The 23,202-nt window shown below is 45.0% G+C and overlaps 1 protein-coding gene across 1 annotated transcript; it reads left to right on the top strand.

Annotated features, from left to right (window-relative positions):
- The first annotated feature begins 4,591 nt into the window (after positions 1 to 4,591).
- On the top strand, positions 4,592 to 5,347 carry LOC145409309 (uncharacterized). Its single transcript, XM_080279783.1, has one exon. It carries the CDS (start codon positions 4,592 to 4,594, stop codon positions 5,345 to 5,347), a length of 756 nt encoding a protein of 251 aa, XP_080135909.1.
- The last annotated feature ends 17,855 nt before the right edge of the window (positions 5,348 to 23,202 follow it).

The following is a 23,202-nucleotide window of genomic DNA, read 5'->3' as shown; positions in this document are numbered from 1 at the left end:
CCTGGGGCAGTGAAGAATAAGACACTAGCCCAATTTTGTACCACTTCAAGTGGTCGAAGCTGTGCTGGGGGGACAAGAGAGAGAGAGAGGGATAGCATGATAATCAAGAAGGGAGTGAATATATAACAGGTACAATGATCGAGTGACATGGATGCTAACCCCACGTGAGTCACAAGTGAGCTTGCCAAGGAGTACTGTTGTCTGCGGTGGAAGCGAGTGCAGATAGTGGAGACATACTGGGAGGGGTAAAAGCGGGAAGAGAGAGGAATTCCGAGGTATGTACGATCCTGAACTGCTTCAAGATAAGAGCAGGAGAGATATGGTTGTGCAAGCAAGCCTATGAGTAAGGGATCGAGTAAACAGTTTGGTTTTGACAGTGTTGATAATCAACCCACAAGCAGATGCAGCCTGGCCGAACTTAACAAGGAGACGTTGAAGAGTGACGGGAGAAGGGGAGTGGATGCAGATATCATCAGCATAGGTTAGGATCAGAGAGGAGCCAGGAACTGGACCTATAAGACGGAGGAGTCTATTCATGAGAAGACTGAAGAGAAAGGGGCTAAGGACCCCACCCTCAGGTGTGCCAAGGTTGAAGGGTCGGTAATCACTAACCGCCCCACAAAACAGAACCCAAGAGTGACGATGGGACAGGTAGCTTTCCAGCCAGCAGAACAGGTGGCCAGACACACCCAGGTGAGCAAGTTCGACAAGGATGACGTCATGGTTTGTGATATCAAATGCAGCTTTGAGGTCAGTGAAGGCTGTACATGAGGAGGATGTGATGTGAGTGAGTAATTCTGCAAGGCAATGTTGTGTGCTTCAGCCTGGGAGGAAACCAAAGACATGGGGAGAGAGCTGGTCCTGAAGAAGATCGCGAAGGCATGCTAAAAGAATTCTCTTGAGGACTTTGCAGATGCAGGAAGTTAGGGAAATGAGATGGAAATCACAGATATTAGGGCTTAGGGATGGGGATGATGGTGCTACGAGTCCATTCTGCAGGAAGACTACCTTCAGAAAGACTCAGGTTGAATAGCGAGAGTAAGGGATTGCCAGGGACTTGAACAATGAGTCTGAGCATGGTGTAGGTGATCCTGTCATCACCCGAAGCAGTTAATTGCCATGCTTTGTAATAATGCAAGGCGTAACTCATCAGTGATGGGGTAATCATCGAGGGGAAAGGGCGTGTAGTGAGCCTCTGCAGTATGTGCTAGCCTGTTTCTGCTAGCAGCCGAGAGGCGAGCCTTGATTGGAGGAGGCAGGGATGTCAGTTGAGATTGGGTGGACCATTTATCAACTAGATTGTCGGCATATTCCACAGGATTGTGGTGGTGAGGAGGGGAAGAGGACTCACGTGACTGAACAACTCTGGTGACAAGTAGCCAAGCCCTAGATCGAGGAGTGTGGACGTTAATATGCTGGAGAAATTCATGCCAATACCCCTGATGAACAGTGTTTGAGGTCGTGGGAGACCTGCAGTGATATAGGAGTGGAGATTGTCAGCTGTGAGGTCAGTGTGGTACACAGCCGCCACTCGCCGCACGTCCTCCTGGCTGTCACGTAGATGGTGATCCCATACTCTCTCCCTAGCCTGGTGGGCAGAGGATTTGGTGTGGTTGACTTGCAGAAAGTAATGATCATAAAAAGGTCTGTAGTATGGTAATTAGGGAGGTGTAAAGTTCAGTTGATGTGGTGAATGAATGACTGACAAACCAGGTGGTTAGCATGTCCTTGAAAGTGGGTTGTAGCGGAATAGGGATATTAATTCTTTTCCTGATATGGCGGTGCTGAGAGTGTAGGTTGGGAATGGAATATGTGGCAAGGATGGCACTGTGGTTGGAGATAAGAGTAGGGACAATGTCAACAGTGACAGCATGTTGTATCACGTTGCTACCAAGGGTGGGATCGAGATAGCCTCCCCCAACATGAGTGGGATGAGGTGGGGAATGGATGCAGATCATGGTTATTGGCAAAATTCTGGAGACTATGACCAGCAGAAGCACGGGAACCACAAGTTGATGGATGAGAAGCATTAAAATCGCCCTGGTAAAGATAGGTGAGGAGCGGCAGGTAGGTCAAGTGGTGGGGTCACCCCCAATTGGACTGAGATAAACGTTACATATATACAAAGAGGCATCGTTGACAGTGAGGCGAAATAAGTGAAAGAGGGAGGCGTGAGAAGAAGCGGGTGATTTGGTAATGAAGGTGTGAGGAACAGAGTGACGAATGACCAGAAAGGGTATGATAGCAATGGTATCCCCGAAGCCTGGATGGGAATCTGGGGCAACGATTGTGAGGGAAAGCCTCCTGAAGGCAGATAACAGCAGGGTGGTGAGATGAAGCATAATGAGAAAGATCAGCCAGGCGGCGGTGGATGTTCTGTATGTTCCAAGATAACATTTTATATTGTCTGAGTTTGGGAACCATTAGGACAAGGGAGCAGACGGAGAATTGTCATGAGAGGGTTGGGGAAGTGTGGGGGAAAGGAAGAGGAGAGTGGGTGTGGAGGTAGTAAAGAGGGAGATCCCATATGTGCCGTTGCCATGAGACAAGGAGGTAAAGGAGGGTGGGGGAGGGGAGGGAATGGCAGAGAGGCGAGGATGTATGGGGGAAAGGAGTGGGTGAGGGAGTTCAGACAGAGGAGGCTTGTGTGAAAAGGTGAGGCTGGGACACAGGTGGAGGGACAAGGCTGGGTGGTGGTGAGATGGGAGGGAAGGAAGGAGCAGGGATAACAGCAACGGTGGTACCTGCATGGGAGTTAATCTGTGAGAGGTGTGAGGTAGGCAGAGAAGGAATATTAAGGTGAGAGAGTACATACAATAGGAGACCGCAAAGTTCAGCATACTGTTGTTGCAGGGATGCAGTTGATGGTCTGATGAGTGGGGCAAGGGGCAAGGAGGGGAGGGGTGAGCAGCTTGTTGTGGGGCATGGGCATGGGGAGGGGCAGGGTCTGAGGGGGAGGGAGGAGGGGGGCATGATGTAGAACCAGCGGTGGGAGGGTGTATCGGCTGATGATCAGGAGCAGAGGTGGCGATGGGGACACGGGCATGGTGGGCTGAGTGACGACTTGGGCAATCCAGGTGCCACGCACTGACGCCCACACACCCATACCGGGGGCGCTGGAGCTGCGGTGAATGTAGGAGACGAGGGTGGGCAGCCATGGGCTCAGTGGGGCTGGTGGCGTGAGTGGTAGGGGCAGCTCTGGGAACTCAGATGAGTGGGAATCAGTGCACAGGGAGGGGGAGAGTGAACGGTGGCGGAGTGCCTGACAGGGTAGGTTGTGGTTGAATGGAGGCCACTGCACAGACCACACCGTTCTGCAGACCGGCAGTAGCGTGAGATGTGGCAGGACTCATAACAGTGATAACACAAGGGCTGTGATGGCGTGGCCAATACAAAGGTACAAGGGGAAAGGAATAGCTCATGCCGGTATTCGGGAGGGGGGGAAGTCCTCTCCCTTCTATACAACAATGGCACGATTGATGGGTTCTCCCAAAGAGTTGTACAGGCTACATGCCCGCTTGACACCAGGTACGTCGAACAGGACTGGAACAGAACAGTCAGCTGCCAGGCGTTTGGCTAAGTAATCTGGCATCTTTTTCTGTCGAATTAGGGCATCATGAAGTATAAATCTGACACCCAAAAGCCCCATAGTTGTTGAGGTTTGGATGAGATCAGGATAATACCTGTCGACGTAGATGTTAAGAGGTGCAGGAGACATAAGGTGAACAGCTTCAAGGTGTCCAGTGATGAGGTGGTGAGTGGATGCACGCTGGCACCAGACACTGCGGACAACAGGTGTGCATGTGGAGGGGAATGCCAGGTGCACATACTGGTTTCCTGGTATGACAGGAGGGATCTGGGGCCGGGGCCGAAGAGGGGGGTATGGGGTCACAGGAGGGATGCTGGTGGTGAGGGTAGAGGCAGGGTCATCAGGGCTGGAGGGGTGTGAATTTATGGTGGAGGGTCGTTCTGGGTGGTTGGCACTTGGCACCGGGATGTTGGGGTCGGTGACCGCCAGTTCAGCACGCACCCTTATTGGGAAGCGTGAGGAACTAGCATCATCATTGTAATATTATTGGCTTACATTTTACTTATAGTACTGGTAATATAATTATAATAAAGTAAATACAATATTATTACTCTTAAATCTATTAGTAATATATTGTTATTTATTTAAAACACTTATACTTATGTTGCCAACTGAAAGCTCCTGTAACATTATTGGAACAAAATAGACTCTCTTGGAGACTGCCCACCAGCCGACTTTTATTGTGGCCTTTCTGTTGTTTTCGTGTTCCTGCTGTATTTATGGACAATTATTGCATGGTGTCAGGTGTGGGGTTTCCTAGAATGTCTCCCGAATAAGCTAATTATGACTGTATACCCGAAAGAAGAGGGTTTTCCGTGAAATAACTGTAACAAGATAGCCTAGGCCTTCGTTGTCGTTGTTATTGTTAGCAAGTGAAGATGGCCGACCATAATCGCCTGCCGGGTCCTCTTTCTTTGGAAGGTAGCTGTGCTGAGAACTGGAGGAGATTTATCCAGGAGTTCGAAATATACCTAATTAGCTCTGAAAAAGAAGGTAAGAGGAATGAAGGTTGCATTACTCCTTCACTGTGGTGGTCGTGAGCTGCTGGACATCTACAACACACTTCCTGTGTCTGAAGAGGAAAAGAAAGACTACAAAAAGTTAGTGGCTAGTTTAAATTTGCATTTTGAACCAAAGAAGTATACCACATATGAGAGATATTTGTTTAATACAAGGACACAACAGCCAAGTGAGAGTATTGATAGCTTCGTCACAGACCTAAGAAAGAAGGCCAAGAACTCTAACTATGGTACCCTGCATGACGAATTATTAAGAGACAGAGTTATTTGTGGTATAATTGATGATACCTTAAGGAGCAGACTTTTGAAAATTGATGATCCTAGTTTAGAAGAGGTTCTGAACCAGTGCCGAACCCATGAAGTTAGTAAGGAACACCTAAAGGAATTTAATGCAGCTTTCCAGTCCACTGTTAATGTTACAAGTAAAGCCACCAAGACCAATGCAAGGAATACCAAGAGGAATGGAAGTGAACCCAACCCAATCGATGCACAAAGCTGCAAGTTCTGTGGATTCCAGCATGTACTCAATCGCCGATTCTGCCCTGCTGCTGATCAAGAACGTCACAAGTGCGGGCGACGGGGCCATTTCAAGATTAAATGCACCTCCCAAGGACAGCGCAAGCCCCGAAGTAAGTCCGTGAGGAACGCATGTGTGGAACAGGACTACTCTTCTGGGTCTGATGAGTATCAAGATAAGACAGTGGGTTATCTGTGTGCTGAGAGTAAATCCCCAATGTAAACTACTGTAAGTCTGGTAAGAAACATGATTTAATAGAACTTGAGTTTCCAGATCATCAATGTGAATTTAGGGCTTTGATTGACAATGGTGCTGAGGTTAGTGTGCTACCAAAGAAGATTTTTGATATAATGAAGCCCAAACCAACACTAGGTAAAACCAGGACTGTCCTTGTGTCTTTTACAGGAGATAAAGTTACTCCAATTGGTAAAATTTGGATTGAATGCCTACATAATAGTCAAAGGTACAAACTTGTGTTTCATATTGTTGATCTTGATTGTTAGCCTCTGCTAAGTAGGAATACCTGTGAACTTTTTGGTGTTGTTAAATTTATGAAACAAGTAACGGCAAAGTCAACAGAATCTGCAATACCAGTGTCGATGAAGTCACTGATTTCAGAATATGCAGATGTTTTTCAAGGGTTAGGCTACATTGATGGTAGAGTTCACCTAGAGGTGGATCCCAGTGTAAGCCCTGTAGTGCATCCTCCAAGGAAAGTACCTGTATCACTTAGAACTAAATTGCAGCCAGAATTAGATGAAATGGAGAAAAATGGAGTAATTGTAAAAGAAAGTACTCCAACTGACTGGGTAAATAGTATGGTGATAGTTGAGAAAGGTGACAAACTCAGAGTGTGCATAGACCCTAGAGATCTCAATAAAGCTTTAAAGAGACAACATTATCCCCTTCCTACCATTGAAGAAATCTCCACTAGATTGTCTAATGCTAAAGTATTTTCTGTCCTTGATGCCACCAAAGGATTTTGGCAGTTAGAATGAGATGAAACGTCATCAAAACTTCTCACTTTCAACATATGCTTTGGTAGGTACAGGTATCTGCGCTTAGGTTTTGGTGTTAGTCCAGCTCCAGAAATCTATCAAAGGAGGATGCACGAGATGTTTGATGATTTAGAAGGTGTAGAGGTTATAATGGATGATAGTATATGGAAGTGACGAGAGAGAACATGATGAAAGACTAAAGACTGTGCTACGGAGATGTAGAGAAAGAAATTTGAAGCTCAACTCAAATAAACTGAAATTAAAGACAGATCAGGTAGAATATATAGGTCATGTTCTTACCCCTGATGGATTGAAGCCTGATCCTAGAAAGGTGGAGGTTATTACAAAATTTCCACCTCCTCAGGACAAAACTGAACTTCTCAGATTCATGGGTATGGTTAACTATTCAGCCAAGTTCATTCCTAGGTTGTCAAACATAAATGAACCATTAAGAAGATTATTAGAGAAGGATGCTGACTTCCATTGGGGTGATGAACAAGTACAATGTTTTGAGAAATTAAAAAAACTAGTTTGTGAGGCTCCTGTTCTGAGTTTTTATGATGCACGAAAACCTGTAACTCTAACTGTAGATTCGTCTGGATATGCAATAGGGGCCTGTATCTTGCAAGATGATAAACCAGTTGCTTATGCAGCTACCTCACTCACTATAACACAGCAAAAATTATGCTCAAATTGAGAAAGAACTTCTGGCCATTGTATTTGGTGTAGAGAAATTTCACTCTTACATATATGGAAAATCAGATGTTATTGTCGAGTCAGACCACAGGCCAATGGAAACCATTTTTAAGAAGCCTCTCTCCTTAGCTCCTCCAAGGTTACAAAGAATGTTGCTCAGACTTCAGAAATATACTCTTGAGGTAAAGTACAAGAAAGATAAAGAGATGTATGTAGCAGATGCTCTGAGTAGAGTCAACTGGTCTGAGGAACTTGATAAATCCTTCGATGAAGTTAATGTTAATGTAGTTTCCATGGACTTAAATGTTGGTAATGGACTGGAAGTTAAGGTATTGAAACAGAAAACCAAGGATGACCCTACTCTGCAGATGCTAAAGGAATACACTCTTGAAGAATGGCCTGATAGTAAGAATCAAACCCCAGTAGAAATACATGCTTACTGGAACTTTAGAGAAGAGATTAGTTATTCCAATGGACTGTTAAGTAAGATGGATAGAGTAATTGTACCTAAAGAGCTGAGAAATAAAGTAATGAGGAATCTGCGTAAGTCACATCAAGGTATTGAGAAAACTTTAAGATTAGCTAAGGACCTTGTATATTGGCCTGGAATGAATGGAGATATGAAAGATCTGATTAGTTCTTGTGATACTTGTAATGCTTTCAGTAACCAACAAGTGAAAGAACCATTGATGCCTCACCCAGTACCTGATTTACCTTGGCAAAAGTTAGGTGCTGACCTGTTTGAGCTAAATGGCAAATCATACCGAATCCTTGTTGATTACTACAGCAAGTTTGTGGAAGTTGATGAATTAGAAACAACCCATGCTAGTAGTGTAGTAAAATGCTGTAAGCGTCAGTTTGCGAGGCATGGTATACCTGAAACTATACACAGTGATAATGGACCTCAGTTTTACTGCTAAAGAGTTTGAGCAATTCTGTAAATTTTATGGTATCCAACACACATCCTCTTCCCCTAGATATCCTCAAAGTAATGGACTAGCTGAGAGAAGTGTTCAGACTATAAAGAAACTTATGATGAAAGCATTACGGGATGGTGGTGATCTATATCAGAGTTTACTAGATTATAGAAATACTCTCATAGTTGGAGATGTCAGTCCTGCTCAGTTGTTGTTTGGCCGCAGAACCCGTACCACTCTCCCCACAGCTCCTGGATTGCTGAAACCAGAAACTCAAGACCATATAATCATTAAAAGAAAGTTAAGAGAATGCCAAGATAAATAGCAATTCTACTATGATCAGAATGCCAAACCTTTAATTGATCTGAAACAGGGGGATGTGGTTAGGATTAATGATGGCCAAAGTAAGGAATCTAAAAAGGGGATTGTGGTGGCTCCCAGGTCTTACTTGGTGAAAGACAACTTTGGTCAGATATACAGAAGGAATAGAAGGCATCTGATTAGAACTAAAGAGTCCCTTCCCCTATGTAAGAGTCATGAATTAGATAATGAAGTTAGTATTAGGCCTTCTACCCCTCAGAATTATAATCATGTATCGTTACCCAAGTCTAGAGTCCCTACACAGTCACATACTGTACCTGTAAGAACCCCTGGTTATCCTGAAATCCATGATTTGCCAACAGATGAAAATGTGACTATAACTAGGTCTGGAAGAGTTGTTCGTCCACAGAGTAAACATGAGTTATAATATTGATATGTTTAGTAATTTCACAAGCATCTTTTATTTATAAGGGTATCTTTCCAATTTTACCATATTGAAGTTTTCTTTTATTATAAAAAGGAAGATGTAATATTATTGGCTTATATTTTACTTATAGTACCGGTAATATAATTATAATAAAGGAAATACAATATTATTACTCTTAAATCTATTAGTAATATATTGTTATTTATTTAAAACACTTATACTTATGTTGCCAACTGAAAGCTCCTGTAACATTATTGGAACAAAATAGACTCTCTTGGAGACTGCACACCAGCCATCTTTTATTGTGGCCTTTCTGTTGTTTTCGTGTTCCTGCTGTATTTACGGACAATTATTGCAATCATCATCACCATGAGCACCATCAAGCCTGATGCGTTTAATTGTTCCAGGAGTAGATTCGTTGGATGCAGCAGGATCACCAACAGCCGGGACTGAAGTGTTCCATAAGTGTCTGGCGGGGAGTGTGTGCAACGGCGTACAACAGTCGGGGGGGGGGGGGGAGGGGGGCAGCACTGGGTGTAGTAGCAGTTTGTGTTGTGGTACTGAGGCAATGGCACCCCGATTTAGTTTGACTTTGCTCTTCCCCTTACACATAACCCTGACTTTGCCGGGTATTAATGTTATTAATGCTGCACAACGAATAGCAAGGATAGCCCAGAATGCCACATTAATGCCCGGGGTAGGGGGCACACACGTCTGCGCGCCACCAAGGCGGGGCTAGGACTGTTTTGAGGTATTATGGATATACTGTAGCTATTTTGTTATCCTCCAGCGATGATCTTTTACGTTTTCTTAAACATGTATTTAGAAGAAAACGTTTTACATTTATGGGGTAGCACCATTATTTGAATGTGAACTTGTCCTAATGCTTTGGCCACATATCTTGCTCTACTGTGTTACTCCATCATTTTGGTAAATGTACACTTTACCTGAGGCAGTAGAAGGACCATACCAATTCAATTCATATTCCTCCAGTTTGTTTTCTGGGTCTACATAAGCTTTATTTGAGGCAGTAGAAGCACCTAACCAATTCCATTTATATTCTTCCAGTTTGTTTTCTGTATTTTTCTGACTATTTCCAGGGTCGTAAATTACCTTTTCCTACTGAAAAATTTCCCTCTGTTTTAATAATCAGGTTCCTACGATCGTTTGTTGACGGCGTAATGGAAGAAGTCTTACCCAACGTACTACGGTGTACTCCGTTTCCCAGCTTCCCAACTGGATGCTAGGTTAGGTTAGGTTAGGTTGGGTTAGATTTAGTTAAACACTTAGGACAGTCATTCCTCCATTACAGCTGTCCAGTCAAATGAGTTAATAACGGAATACATAGATATAAATATGCCTAGATGCCGCATGACACTACTTTCGATGAGTCTGCGCGGCCGCCATATTGGAACGGTCAAGGCAGACGATGTTGACTCACTATTTACCTAGAAATGCCGCAACACTGTGCTGCTTTTGGGTGTAGACAGCGTCGGATTATTTCTGTGGTGGCACCGATTGCAAGCGTCCCTCAGCTACTTCCCCGTCCCCCGAAAGGAGGATGGTGGTTGCAGAAGGGAAACTTAAGTCTGCACTGGGGTCATGTTTCAGATGAACAAGGAACAACAACCACCACAACCACAACAACAGCCACCACCATAACAACCACCATCACAACAACAGCAACCACCACTACTGCAACAACAACCACAATCACAAAAATCACAACCACCACAACAACAACCACCACCACCACAACAGCAACCACCATCACCACCACCACCAGAACAACACCCACCACCACAACAACCACCACCAACACAACAACAACAACAACAATCACCACCACAACAACAACCACAACCATCACAACAACCACCATCATCGCCACAACCACCACCACAACAACAACCACAAAAACCACAACAACAACAACTACCACCACCACTACAACAACTACCACCACCACCACAACAATAACAACAACAACCAACACCACAACAACAACCACAACCATCACAACAACCACCATCATCGCCACAACCACCACCACAACAACAACCACAAAAACCACAACAACAACAACTACCACCACCACTACAACAACTACCACCACCACCACAACAATAACAACAACAACCAACACCACAACAACAACCACAACCATCCCAACAACAGCAACAACAACCACCACCACCACAACAACAATCACCACCACCATCATCAACTACCACCACAACAACCACAACCATCACAACAACAACCACCACCACCACAACAACCACAACCATCACAACAACAACCACAACCACCACAACAATAACGACAACCACAACCACCACCACCACAACGACAACCACAACCACCACCACAACAACGACAACCACAACCACCACCACAACAACGACAACCACAACCACAACAACCACAACCACCACCACAACAACAACAACCACAACCACCACCACAACAACAACCACAACCACCACCACAACAACAACAACCACAACCACCACCACAACAACCACCACCACAACAACCACAACCACCACCACCACAACCACCACCACCACAACCACCACCACCACAACAACCACCACCACCACCACAACAACCACCACCACCACCACAACAACCACCACCACCACAAAAACAACAACAAAAACCACAACCACCACCACAACCACAACACCACCACCACAACAACCACAACCACCACCACAACAACCACAATCAAAACAACAACCACAACCAAAACAACAACCACCACCACCACAACAACAACAACCACCACAACAACTACCATCACCACAATAATAACCACCACCCCACCACCACAGTTGCAACAACACCCACCACAACAGCAACAACCACCACCATCACAACAACAACCCTTATCACCACAACAACAACCATCACGAGAACAACCACCATCACCACAACAACAACCACCATCACAACAACAACCAACACCACAACAACAACCACAACAACCACCACCACAACAACCACCATCACAACAACAACCACAACAACCACCACCACAACAACCACCATCACAACAACAACAACAACCACAACAACCACCACCACAACAACAACCACCATCACAACAACCACCACAACAACAACCACCATCACAACCACAACAACTACCACCACAACAACAACCATCACAACAACAACAACCATCACAACAACAACCACCACCACAACAACAACCACCATCACAACAACCACAACCATCACAACAACAACAACCACCATCACAACAACAGCAACCACCATCACAACAACAACCACCACCACAACAACAACCACCATCACAACAACCACCATCACAACAACAACCACCATCACAACAACAACCACCATCACAACAACAACCACCACAACAACAACCACCATCACAACAACAACCACAACAACAACAGCCACCATCACAACAACAACCACCACCACAACAACAACCACCATCACAACAACCACCATCACAACAACAACCACCATCACAACAACAACCACCATCACAACAACAACCACCACCACAACAACAACCACCATCACAACAACAACCACCACCACAACAACAACAATCACAACAACAACAACAATCACAACAACAACCACCATCACAACAACAACCACCATCACAACAACCACCATCACAACAACAACCACCATCACAACAACAACAACAACCACAACAACCACCACCACAACAACAACCACAACAACAACCACCACAACAACAACCACCATCACAACAACAACCACCACCACAACAACAACCACCATCACAACAACAACCACCACCACAACAACAACCACCATCACAACAACAACCACCACCACAACAACAACCACCACCACAACAACAACCACCATCACCACCACAACAACAGCAACAACAACAACACCCAACGAGAACCATCACCACCACCACAACCACAACAACAACACCAACCACAACAACTACCACCACAACAACCACCACCACCACCACCTCAACCACCATCACAACAACCACCACCACCACAGCCACCACATCAACCACCATCACAACCACCACCACCACCGCCACAACAATAACAGTCACCACCACCACCACAACAATATCCAACATCACCATCACTATCACCACAACATTCATTTTCATAGTCTGAATTCACTCCAAATCAAGAGCCATTATTATATGCAGGATCGTTCCAAGATTGCGGCCGCGCAGACGCATCGAATGGGCGATGCCGCTTCTAGGCTTATCTATGGCTATGGCGGAACATGCTAGAAACAAAGGGGGAAACAAATTCCGCATGAAACGTTTATTTACCACCCCATATATAATAGGCCTAAGATAAATAAAACAGACTATCAGGAAGATGAACTGATTTGGTAAGGCACTTCTACTGCCTCAAGTAAGCGTATGCTTACCGTTTTCTGTATTTTTCTGGCCGTTTTCAGGATGGTAAATTACTGCTAAAAAATTACCCACTTTTTTTTGTTTTGTTATAACAGTCCTTAAGCCGTACCTACGGTTGTTTGTTTCCAGCGCAATGGAAGAATCTTACTCAACGTACTTAGAGGTGGATTTCATTTCCCAACTTTCCACCTGGATGCTTGGTTAGGTTAGGTTAAGTTGGGTCAGGTTAGTTAAAATTATTAGGTACAGTTAAGCTTGGGTAGGTTAGGTTAAGCACTTAGGTTAGGATAGTCCCTTCCTCCATTACGCTGACGAATCAAACGTCTTGACGCAGTGGAACACTGCTAAGTGCTACGGGGAAACGAGATTTCGCATCCTTATTCATTCTTCATTTTATTATGTATTAATCTATCATCGTTTATACTGCTTTTATAGCGTTGCCAAGTAACGATTCGTTTTGTATGACATATATGCCAGAGTAACTTAGACAGCCTACCATCTTGCTGTATTATAACTCTTCCTGACTGGCCTTCAGAGACAACTTTCCTCTGAGTGTTTGTAGTCAAGGAGATACCTAGCATAGGTCTGACATAGGGTATGATTACAATTTTTTTTACACAAAATGGTTGTTGGGAGTCCATAGATAGAGGATTAGGTGAGTGCCACCTTGTCAGCTATGGGGAATTTTTTTTTCAGAGTCAAGTCCAAGATGGCGGCTGTGACATCGATAGATCATACTGATCACTCGAAAATCATAAAACATGATAAATATGGTCCAAATTATAAAAATATATAAATATAAATGTGGTCCAAATGCAAACAAAGTTTCACTTATCGAATGCAGTTATAAATGTTAAACTTGTTTTATTTTATTTTGCAGAGGCTTCATCTGAACACATAAATTTAAATAAACATGGAAGACAAGGAGAGATCCTTTTTCAAGTGCAACAGGACAGACAAGTTAATTGCTAGTGGTGCCCAGAGAATAAACAGCATTACTGAGGCAACCATTACAAGACAGGACACCTTGCACTTAGACTTAAGAAAGAAGCTAGATGATGATCCAAGTTTTGCAATAAAATATCACAGCTCGTGTGTTTCCACATATACATCTAAAATTCACAATCAGAGAGAGCTGAAACGGTTGGGATCAAGTGCCCCACATAAGGAAAAGCCCAAGAAAAGATTATATGAATTCAGGCCATTCCAGTTTAGATCACATTGCCTTATCTGTGGTTGTGTGTTTCCCAAAAGATCCAAGGCATCCAGATCGATGGAGGAAGGTGATGCAATGTCAAACCAAAGAAATGAAAGAGGGACTTCTAGAAATAAGCAAAAAAAAAAAAAAGGGGGGGGGGGGGCGATTCAGAAGCTCAAGAAGTGTCAGTGAGAATACATGGCAGCCTCTCTGACTTGCATGCAGCAGATGCCCAGTACCACGAGGACTGTTTCAAGAAGTTTACTTCAAAGAGCAATATTTCTGCTGCATCACGTTCATCAGTGCAAGATAAGGAGGTCAGCCCAGCTGATCTTGCATTTAATCATGTAGCCGAAAAGATAAGAGATGATCCTTCCAAAATATGGAATTCCATAGAAATACACGACTTGTATCAAGAGTACGTGGATTCTCAGTCATCTACTTCCCAGTCTGAAGACTTAACTTCTGTTGGTGCTGAAGTGCCTCAGGATGACAAATCCTGACACATTCGAAAAGAAGAGCTAGACTAATGCACAGATTGGAGGAATGTTTTGGTAAAAGTGTTATTTTGCTACAAGTTAAAGGATGTGCTAGTATGCTCTGTTTTCGGAAGCATTTGCCAGCAAGCTTGAAGTTAGTTGAGGCAAATGATGATCTTGTGTCAGAGTTGGCTCTGCAAAATTTCTGATGAAATCCATGCCAACTCCCATAAAAAACTAGGGTCATACAGGCTAAACCAGTTTACCAAGGAGGAGCTAATTCTGCAGTCCAGTCAGACACTTCTAAACTTAGTTTCATAACTTGTTTCTAAGGGAGAGATAACAAGAAAATCTCTGTCAATCACCCAAGCAATACAAGCTCTTGTTTCGAAGAACTTCAACCAGACAACACTGTGGTTGGCACTCAAAATACACAATTTTTTTTGATCTAGAGAAATTATTGATATATTACATGACAGTGGCTTTTGTTCAAGTTATGATGAAGTCAGACAATTCAGAAAATCAGCTGCCTTATTCACCTGTTAGGAGGAATTCTAGATTCATGGACTTTTAGATGGAAATGGACTGATCAGTGCTTGGTGCGATAACTTTGATTTAATGTGTTCACTTACTGGATATGACGGTGTTTCTTATCCCTTCGGCAAAAGAAAAGTAACTGCAATCAACTTGGTTCTGAACTCCAAAGTAACCCTCAGGGAATTTGCAAATCCCCTGGCTTCAGAAGAAGTATGGGTTAAAGAAGGTCTCTGCTTCATATCAAGCTTATATGAAGGAACAGGGTCAACATCTCTTGCAAATCTGAGATATTCAATATTCAGCAAGAAGAAAGAACCACCCAAGATAAAGAGTCTCCCACCAACGGATGCTGCTGCAGTTCAACACATCAGACGTGCCCAGATTCTGATCTGGAGGGCAGCAGATCAGATAGCACTCCCAGATATTGACGTAAGTCATTATGGTTGGAAGATTGAGAATAATAGTCGGGCACCTAAGGAGGTATTCCGTGCACCCCCCCCCCCCCCCGAGGATTAAATGAAACATAGTTTTTTAACTTCCTTTTGATATCCTGAATCACATTTCAGATGTTAAAAGGAAATAAATTCCGGCTCAGTGGTGGATATTGAGCTTTATATCCAAGATGGTCGCCGAAAACAACGAATTTGAGAAAATTGTATATTGATGTATAAAGCAAGTGAAAAATCTTTTAAGATAGCATATTCTATATAAGACTGAATACAACATATACAATTTAAGCATTATACATCCTTTTTGTAATTCCAATTCCATTTTCTCTACTGATATTGGCTGTCAGTACCTAAAAATTTTAAATATGAGATAGGTGACGTATGCTCGAAATATCTATGGCTTCGAACAACTTCTGAGCGAAGCAAGTATTACCAAGCCACACTGAATATGACTGGAATCAGTGATGATACTGATGGCACCAGGTTTGGTAAGCACCGGGAACAACTTAAACTAGTGATTGCACGAAGTGAAGCAGCTGTGCTTCGAACTCTTGAGGCAATAAATGGGTTTCTTAATCCATTTGACATTCCAGACAAACACCGTTTGTTCATACTCTCTTCTGGAAATCCAGTGCCTCCTGATGTAGAAAATGATGTTCTCAGTGCTGAAAAAGCTGGACGGATAGAGAAGGAAAGTTTGTACATGAAAGGCTACAGAAAGATGGCAGTGGGGAAAAGAAAGATTTCTTCGACAGGATCAAAAAGTTGAATCACAAAACTATGGAGAAAGCTAACAAGAAAGTGAAGTTGACATCTAATAAAGGCAATGTGATTAAGTACCAAGAGCAAGGAGATGCAGCTTTCCAAATCCTTCTTAGATCACAGATGTTAAACCAAACTGTAAGTATTGATGACCTGATGACTTATTCTGTCACGCCAGTGCCACACTACATTGGTACCCCAGATGGATTCATGGCATAAACAAATAAAGCAGCACCTGTTCACTACCTTACTGCTGATATGGCTGGCACTTTCTTACCTTCTGCATCTGCTGGGGAGACACTCTTCATTGAGGATGGTAATGCCTACTCTCATGCACTGAAGGATGTCCCATCAACATTCAAAGATATATGCTTGAAAGTACTTGACAGCTTAACCTACAAACCAGATGTTGTGTACTCCAAGGATATGTATTTGAAAGATTCCATCAAAAGCCAAGAAAGGGTATGTCGTGGCTGGAGTCACAAGATTCTTCTGGGTGGTTTTAATACTGGAAAACCTGCTGATTTCAGGACCTTCCTGCAAAATGATGAGAACAAGAAACAATTCTTTCAACTCATGCTTCGTGTGTGGAGTTCCCCCGTGGTTAATGGGAAGAAAAGTAATTCTTGTTGTTGTGGATGCTTGTTTCCTACTTACATCCTTGGATGGAAAAACTGTACAAGTAGAACTTCAAAATCTGAGGTCAACACAACAGGAAACATACACTCGTATTGTCCTGTATCTGCTTTATGCACAGAAAGAGGGCTATAGGCAAGCAGTAGTACGAAGCCCAGACAGTGATCTTTTTTTCATTCTGTTGCGTTATGCAGAACAACTGAAACCACTGACAATTCTTGACAGTGGCAGTGGAGTAGACAAGAGACTTCTTAATATCACTGATATAGCTCAAGACTTAGGACCCAAATACTGCACATCCCTTCTTGGTCTCTGTTGCTTTACAGGTGAAGACTGTAACTGTGCCTTTAAGGGAAAGGGAAAGGTTGATCCTCTGAAGAAGCTAGATGAAAATAGACCACGGTACCAAGATTATTTTGCTAAGTTGGGCGACAGCTGAGAAATTGATGACAAACTTGTCAACGACTTGGAGGAGTTCGTTTGTCTCATGTATGACTTTTCCAGAAGCAAGCATGTTAATACAGTTCGTCCATTGATGTCCCGCTGCATTAGGTCACCTTGACGTGATGGCGGGGCTTGAAGCATGGTTGGCAGTGCCACCTACTTTGGAGGCATGCCTACCTTTGTAGGGTTCGGTATTTGTCGGTCTCGTGGACCAAGCACCCCCTACATCACTGATGGAGGAGGCCTCCTGGTGATGTTAGTCCCTGCCCATTTGCCATCCAGGGTGGGACTGTGGCCTCCCCACGTGTTTTGCCGTGCGTGGTGTCCCGTAATGCTGGGAGACAGGAGTCCTGGAGGTTGAGCAATGCTGCACGATGCGCCCTGCAGCTAGCAATACACCTCTTTGGTCTGTTATTCTGGCTAGACGGGCGGCCTGGTCGGGCCCAGCCAAGTCAATTGGCTGGTCATGCGTTGGCTAGGGTCAAGTGGGCACTGGGGGACCTGGTGGCTCCTATCGTCCTGGAGTCACCCTTGCCTAGGTCCCCCTGTGGTTACCCGCGTATACTGTCCTACTACCTCTGGGGTCGCCAGTTGTGTTGTCCCTGGCATACGACCTCCCCTTGTTGGGCTCCGTGGTGGGTGGATGGGTGGGGTAATGAAGGTTTTTTGATTGCTGAATGGAGAATGACACAAAAAATCAGGCTCTTGTTGATGACACTGCATCTGTCCCCGGACATTCAACCGACTGCACCTCCCTTATTGGCACCCTGGAACCTTTCCAGGTCCCTGGAGACTTCCCTCCTCTGCACCAACACTCAACTGGGACTAGGAGGAGGTCTCATCGGGCTGGTTCGACTCTGGGGTTCATACAAGACGAAATGGTGCCAGTAACTTATGAAAAATATCTAGGGCTGAAGCCCTCAGTAGGTAAGTCAGTGCTAGATATGGACATTTTCGATTTGCACTGCGCCATAATATCTGCTTGTGGGAGTGAACCTAAAATATGTTCTCAGGGGGATGGAAGCATCCTTATCGAGGTGTCCTTCCCGGAAGAGAGCTCAAGATTAATGGGTTTAACCTCAGTCTCTGGTGCAGCTGTTTCCTGCATACCACATGCTACTTTTAACCAGTGCAAGGGAGTTTTTTTTTCTCATGACCTCCTCTGATACTCAGAGGCACGATTGTTAGAGGAACTGAAGTCTTCTGGCATGGTGAAAGTAGAGTGCCTTCAATAGAAAATTGAAGATATTTTGACCCCGACACCGACATTGTTCCTGACATTTGATAGGTTAACATTGCCTACAGCTGTGAAACTGGCCTGGCTTTCTCTTCCTGTGAAGCCCTATGTTCCAACCCCAAAGAGGTGTTTCCACTGTCGGGGGTATGGCCATGTTAGCCACTTTTGCCGTCATGCACAAGCTGGCCTTCCTGGTGTCTGCGTCTCATGTGGCGGACCAAGTCATACCAGTGACTGCCCAGGGCCCCTTAAATGCTATCAGTGTGGAGGTCCTCATGCCGTGTCTTCTAAGAGCTGTCCACGATACTGCCTGGAAAGGGAGATTTTTTCCATACAGACATGAGAGAGGGTTTCATTTCCTGAAGCTAAGAGGATAGCCCAGACACCCTTTTTTCAGCCGGGAGTTACTTATGCTTCTGTCCTTTCTAAAACACCAGTGCGTCGCCCTGTATCTCGGGGGCAGCTTCGACCCATTCCAGTACCCACTCCTTCAGCTCGTGATACACAGAATGCTGTCACCAATGTTAGTACTGTTGGTAAGAATGTTTGCCTGACCACTACTCTGACTGTTTCTGCCCCCACTTCAGTGGCTGACGACTTGCACACTTCTGTGATGGTGGCAGATATCCACGTTGACCGGACTATCTCTTCCGTCGTAGCCAGTATGCCCGAGGCTCCATCTGTCCCTGGCAAACATCATCATTGTTCATCAGAGTCCTCTGAACATGAAGACTGGCCACCTAAGGTCTCTATTATTGACCCTTCTGTTGACACTCTCTTGTTTCCTCTCTCCAGCAGGCTGAGGGATCTAGCCAGGTGAAAGCTGAAGCTGATGGTTCAGCTCTGATCCAGTCTGCACCTGGGGAGGTTGTTGGACAGCACGTTGGTGCTTCACATCTGAAGCATAAGATGGCTTCCTCAAATGATTCGAGTCCCAAGGACTCTACTTCCACTTCTGGGGCTTCTGGTGAGGGCACTGGCCGTCCTACATCTCTAAAGACGGCCCCTAAGCTCTCTTTTAAACAAACTGGTATACCCACTCCAAGAAAGAGTGTAGTAAAAATGACTTCTCCATCTTCACGTTTGGCTTCAGATGTTAAGCAGAGGGTGTGGGTTTCTGGTGCTGGGCAAGCTCATCCAAAGGGCTCTCATAAGCATCAGTCCAAACCTGCTGGGGGCCAAGGTTGTCTCACCGCTTATCATGATTCTTCCTTCACTATAGGTACTATGGCATTCTCAGCCAGTATACAACAATGGAATTGTTGAGGGCTGTGCGGTAATTGGGAGGAGCTGAGGACCCTCCTGACTTGTTCCCCTATGTGCGTGTGTGTCCAGGAAACTCTTGTAGGGTTTGTCACTCCCCATGCACCACCTGGGTACAATGCTTTTTACTCAGCACCAACCCAGGGTCCCGTAGGGGGTAGTTCTGTTTTGGTGAGAGCTGACATCCCTCATCAGCCAGTCCACCTCCAGTCTGACCTCCAGTGTGTTGCTGTGCAGTTGTATGCCCACCACTGGTACACAGTTTGTTCCATTTATTTACCACCCAACACAGCAGTCAGTAGGGTGGAACTTGGGAACCTTCTTGGTCAGTTACCTACGCCCTTTCTTCTTTTGGGGAACTTTAATGGTCGCCACCCTTTGTGGGGTGACTGTCTTGTCAACCAATGTGGGAGTTTGCTGGCGTCCTTAATGGAGGATAAGGATCTTGTCCTGTTCAGTACTGGGGCATTTACACATTTTCACCCCCAAACGGGTTCCTTTACTGCAATTGACCTCTCCATCTGCTCTCCTGACTGTCTCCTGAACTTTACCTGGGAGGTTATGGAGGATCTCCATGGAAGTGATCACTTTCCCATCTTCCTTATTGCAGCAGTCCCTAGTCTCTGTTCCCGTCTACCGAGGTGGAGGTTGGATAAGGCGGACTGGTCCTTTTTCTCTTCTCTGATTTCTTTTGATGTCTCAGTTAAAGACTTTCTGCATATTGATGAGGTTGTCTTGTTCTTTACCTCCATTCTGCTGCCCTTCATGTTGTTCCTAAAACCTCTGGCATGTATCGCTGTCGACCTGTCCGATGGTGGAATGAGGAGTGCAGTGTTGCTGTACGTAATAAGAAGTTAGCTTTCTCCCTTTATCGTAGATGCAGAACAGAGCACAATCTTGCCCAGTGTAGAAGGGCGCAGGGTAAAGCTCGTCGGGTACTGAAACAAGCTAGGCAGGACTCTTGGATGGTTTATGTGTCATCTGTTAACTCAAAGACGCCAGTGTCTCAGGTGTGGAAGAAGGTGTGAAAGATCTCAGGAAAATTCACTCAAAGCAGGTCCCATGTGCTGATGTCTAACGATGAGCCTATTGGCGACCCTGCAGCTGTAGCTGATATTTTTGCATCTGGCTTTGCAGCGGTCAGTCAGAAAGTCACTAGCTCACCAATTTTTGCCAGACAATGGGAGATAGAAGAGGCAAGAGTGTTGGACTTCCGTTCGGGGAATGTGGAGTCCTACAACCTCCCTTTCTCCTATCGTGAACTCCAATCTGTCCTTGCCCTCTGTCATGACACCTCACCCGGTCCAGATGACATTCCCTATGCAATGCTTCAACACCTGAATAATGAAGCACTGTCTTTTCTCCTCAGCCTTTTTAAGAGAATCTAGAAGGAATCTTCTCTCCCCTCCTCTTGGCATAAGGCTATTGTCCTGCTATTCCAAAAGCCGGGGAAGGCGGGTTTCAGTCTCCTGGAATATCGACCAATTGCCTTAACATCTTGCCTGTGTAAATTATTTGAGAAAATGGTCAACACTCGCCTAATGTATAACCTAGAAAGGAATGAATGTCTCTCTCCGTGTCAGTCTGGTTTTCAAAAATATCGCTCAACAACAGATGCACTGGTCTGTCTTGAGGCTGCAGCTTGCGATGCTTTTGCTAGGCAGTAGCATCTGGTGTGCATTTTCTTTGACCTAGAAAAGGCATACGATACTATATGGCGGTTTGGTATCTTCCAACAACTCCATTCTTTAGGTTTACATGGCAGGTTTCCCCAATTTATAGTAAATTTTCTGTGTGACCGCTCATTCAGGGTTAGGGTTGGTGTCACCCTGTCTCCTTCGTACCCTCAGGAGGAAGGGGTACCTCAAGGAAGCATCCTCAGTGTGACCCTTTTTGCTCTAGCTTTGGGCGGTATTGTGTCCTCAATTCCAGAAGGGGTGTCAGCCTTGCTATTTGTTGATGATTTGGCTCTATGGTATGCTGCTTCCCGAATGTCCGTGGCTGAACGCAGCATGGAGATTGCTCTGGACAGGGTCTCTCAGTGGGCCACCATGCACGGCTTCTGTTTCTCCCCAGTGAAGACGGTGGTCTTGCATTTCTGCCATTTGAGAGGTGTACACCCAGACCCAGACTTCCAGTTATATGGCCACAGGGTGTGATGTGTGGATGAGACAAGGTTTCTTGGTCTTGTTTTTGACAGGAGACTGACGTGGATACCACATATCCATTCTCTACGACTATCATCCCTCCGTGCCCTGTCTCTCCTACAGACTCTATCTCACTTGTCTTGGGGCGCTGACAGAACCATCTTGCTCCACCTTTACCGTGCCTTAGTAAGGAACAAATTGGGCTATGGGTGTGTGGTATACTCTTCTGCTACTGAGGCAAGGCTGCGGCCACTAAATTTGGTCCATCATGTAGGGATTTGTTTGTCAACTGGAGCTTTCCGGTCTTCTCCGATTGAAAGTCTGTTGGTTGATGCAAACGAACCGCCACTGGATCTCCGCAGGCAATCCTTAATGGTACAGTGTTGGCACCATCCTCACCGTCTTCCGGCCTCACTGAGTTGTAAGGCTATTTCCGAGGTCACTCTTCTGTCCTTTTATAACACCCACCCTCGCTATCCACACCCGTTTGGGTACAGAGCTAGGGCTGCCATGGGGAGTTGGGTGTTCAGTCCTACCCTGTTTGCCCTATGTGTGTTCCCGCAAGTGGCTCCCTGGCTTCTCCCAGAGGTACAACCATGTGATTACTTTCATGAAAGGAAAGCCTCCCTCTCCTCAGAGGCAGCTTTATCCTATTTTTTAGAACACGCCTCTGCTCACAGTGACTCAATTCCTGTATATACTGATGGCTCTAAATCCCATATGGGGACAGGCTTTGGTGTCATTTTTCGTGACTTTAGCCATGGTGGGAGTCTCCCTCCTTCTGCATCTGTTTTTACCGCTGAAATTACTGCCATATTAGTTGCAGTTGAATTAATTTCTAGTTTTCCTCCAGCTTCTTTTACCATTTTTAGTGACTCGGCCAGTGAATTACAAGCTTTGTCTCGTAGCTTTCCATCACATCCCCTAGTCTTGTCTGTCTTGGAATGGCTCTACAGTATTTATTAGGTAGACGAGGATACTCTGTACAACTGTGTTGGGTCCCTGCACATGTGGGGGTCGTGGGCAATAAGCATGCTGACTCTTTGGCTAGGGCTGCTGCCTTTCGCCCTTTCTCTCCTCATTTCCGTGTCCCATCTGTGGATTTATGTACAACCACTGTGGAGGCTGTTTCTCTCTGTTGTCAGA

The sequence above is a fragment of the Coenobita brevimanus genome, chromosome 80, assembly GCF_032717465.1.
Source record: "Coenobita brevimanus isolate Jiangsu-jjx chromosome 80, ASM3271746v2, whole genome shotgun sequence".
Taxonomy (NCBI): domain Eukaryota; kingdom Metazoa; phylum Arthropoda; class Malacostraca; order Decapoda; family Coenobitidae; genus Coenobita; species Coenobita brevimanus.
Note: the sequence above shows the minus strand (reverse complement) of the source record. Positions and strands in the feature narration are given on the sequence as shown.

Bases quoted from the DNA above. Each gene is read 5' to 3' on its own strand.
- LOC145409309 (XM_080279783.1), top strand. From the start codon at position 4,592: ATGAAGGTTGCATTACTCCTTCACTGTGGTGGTCGTGAGCTGCTGGAC.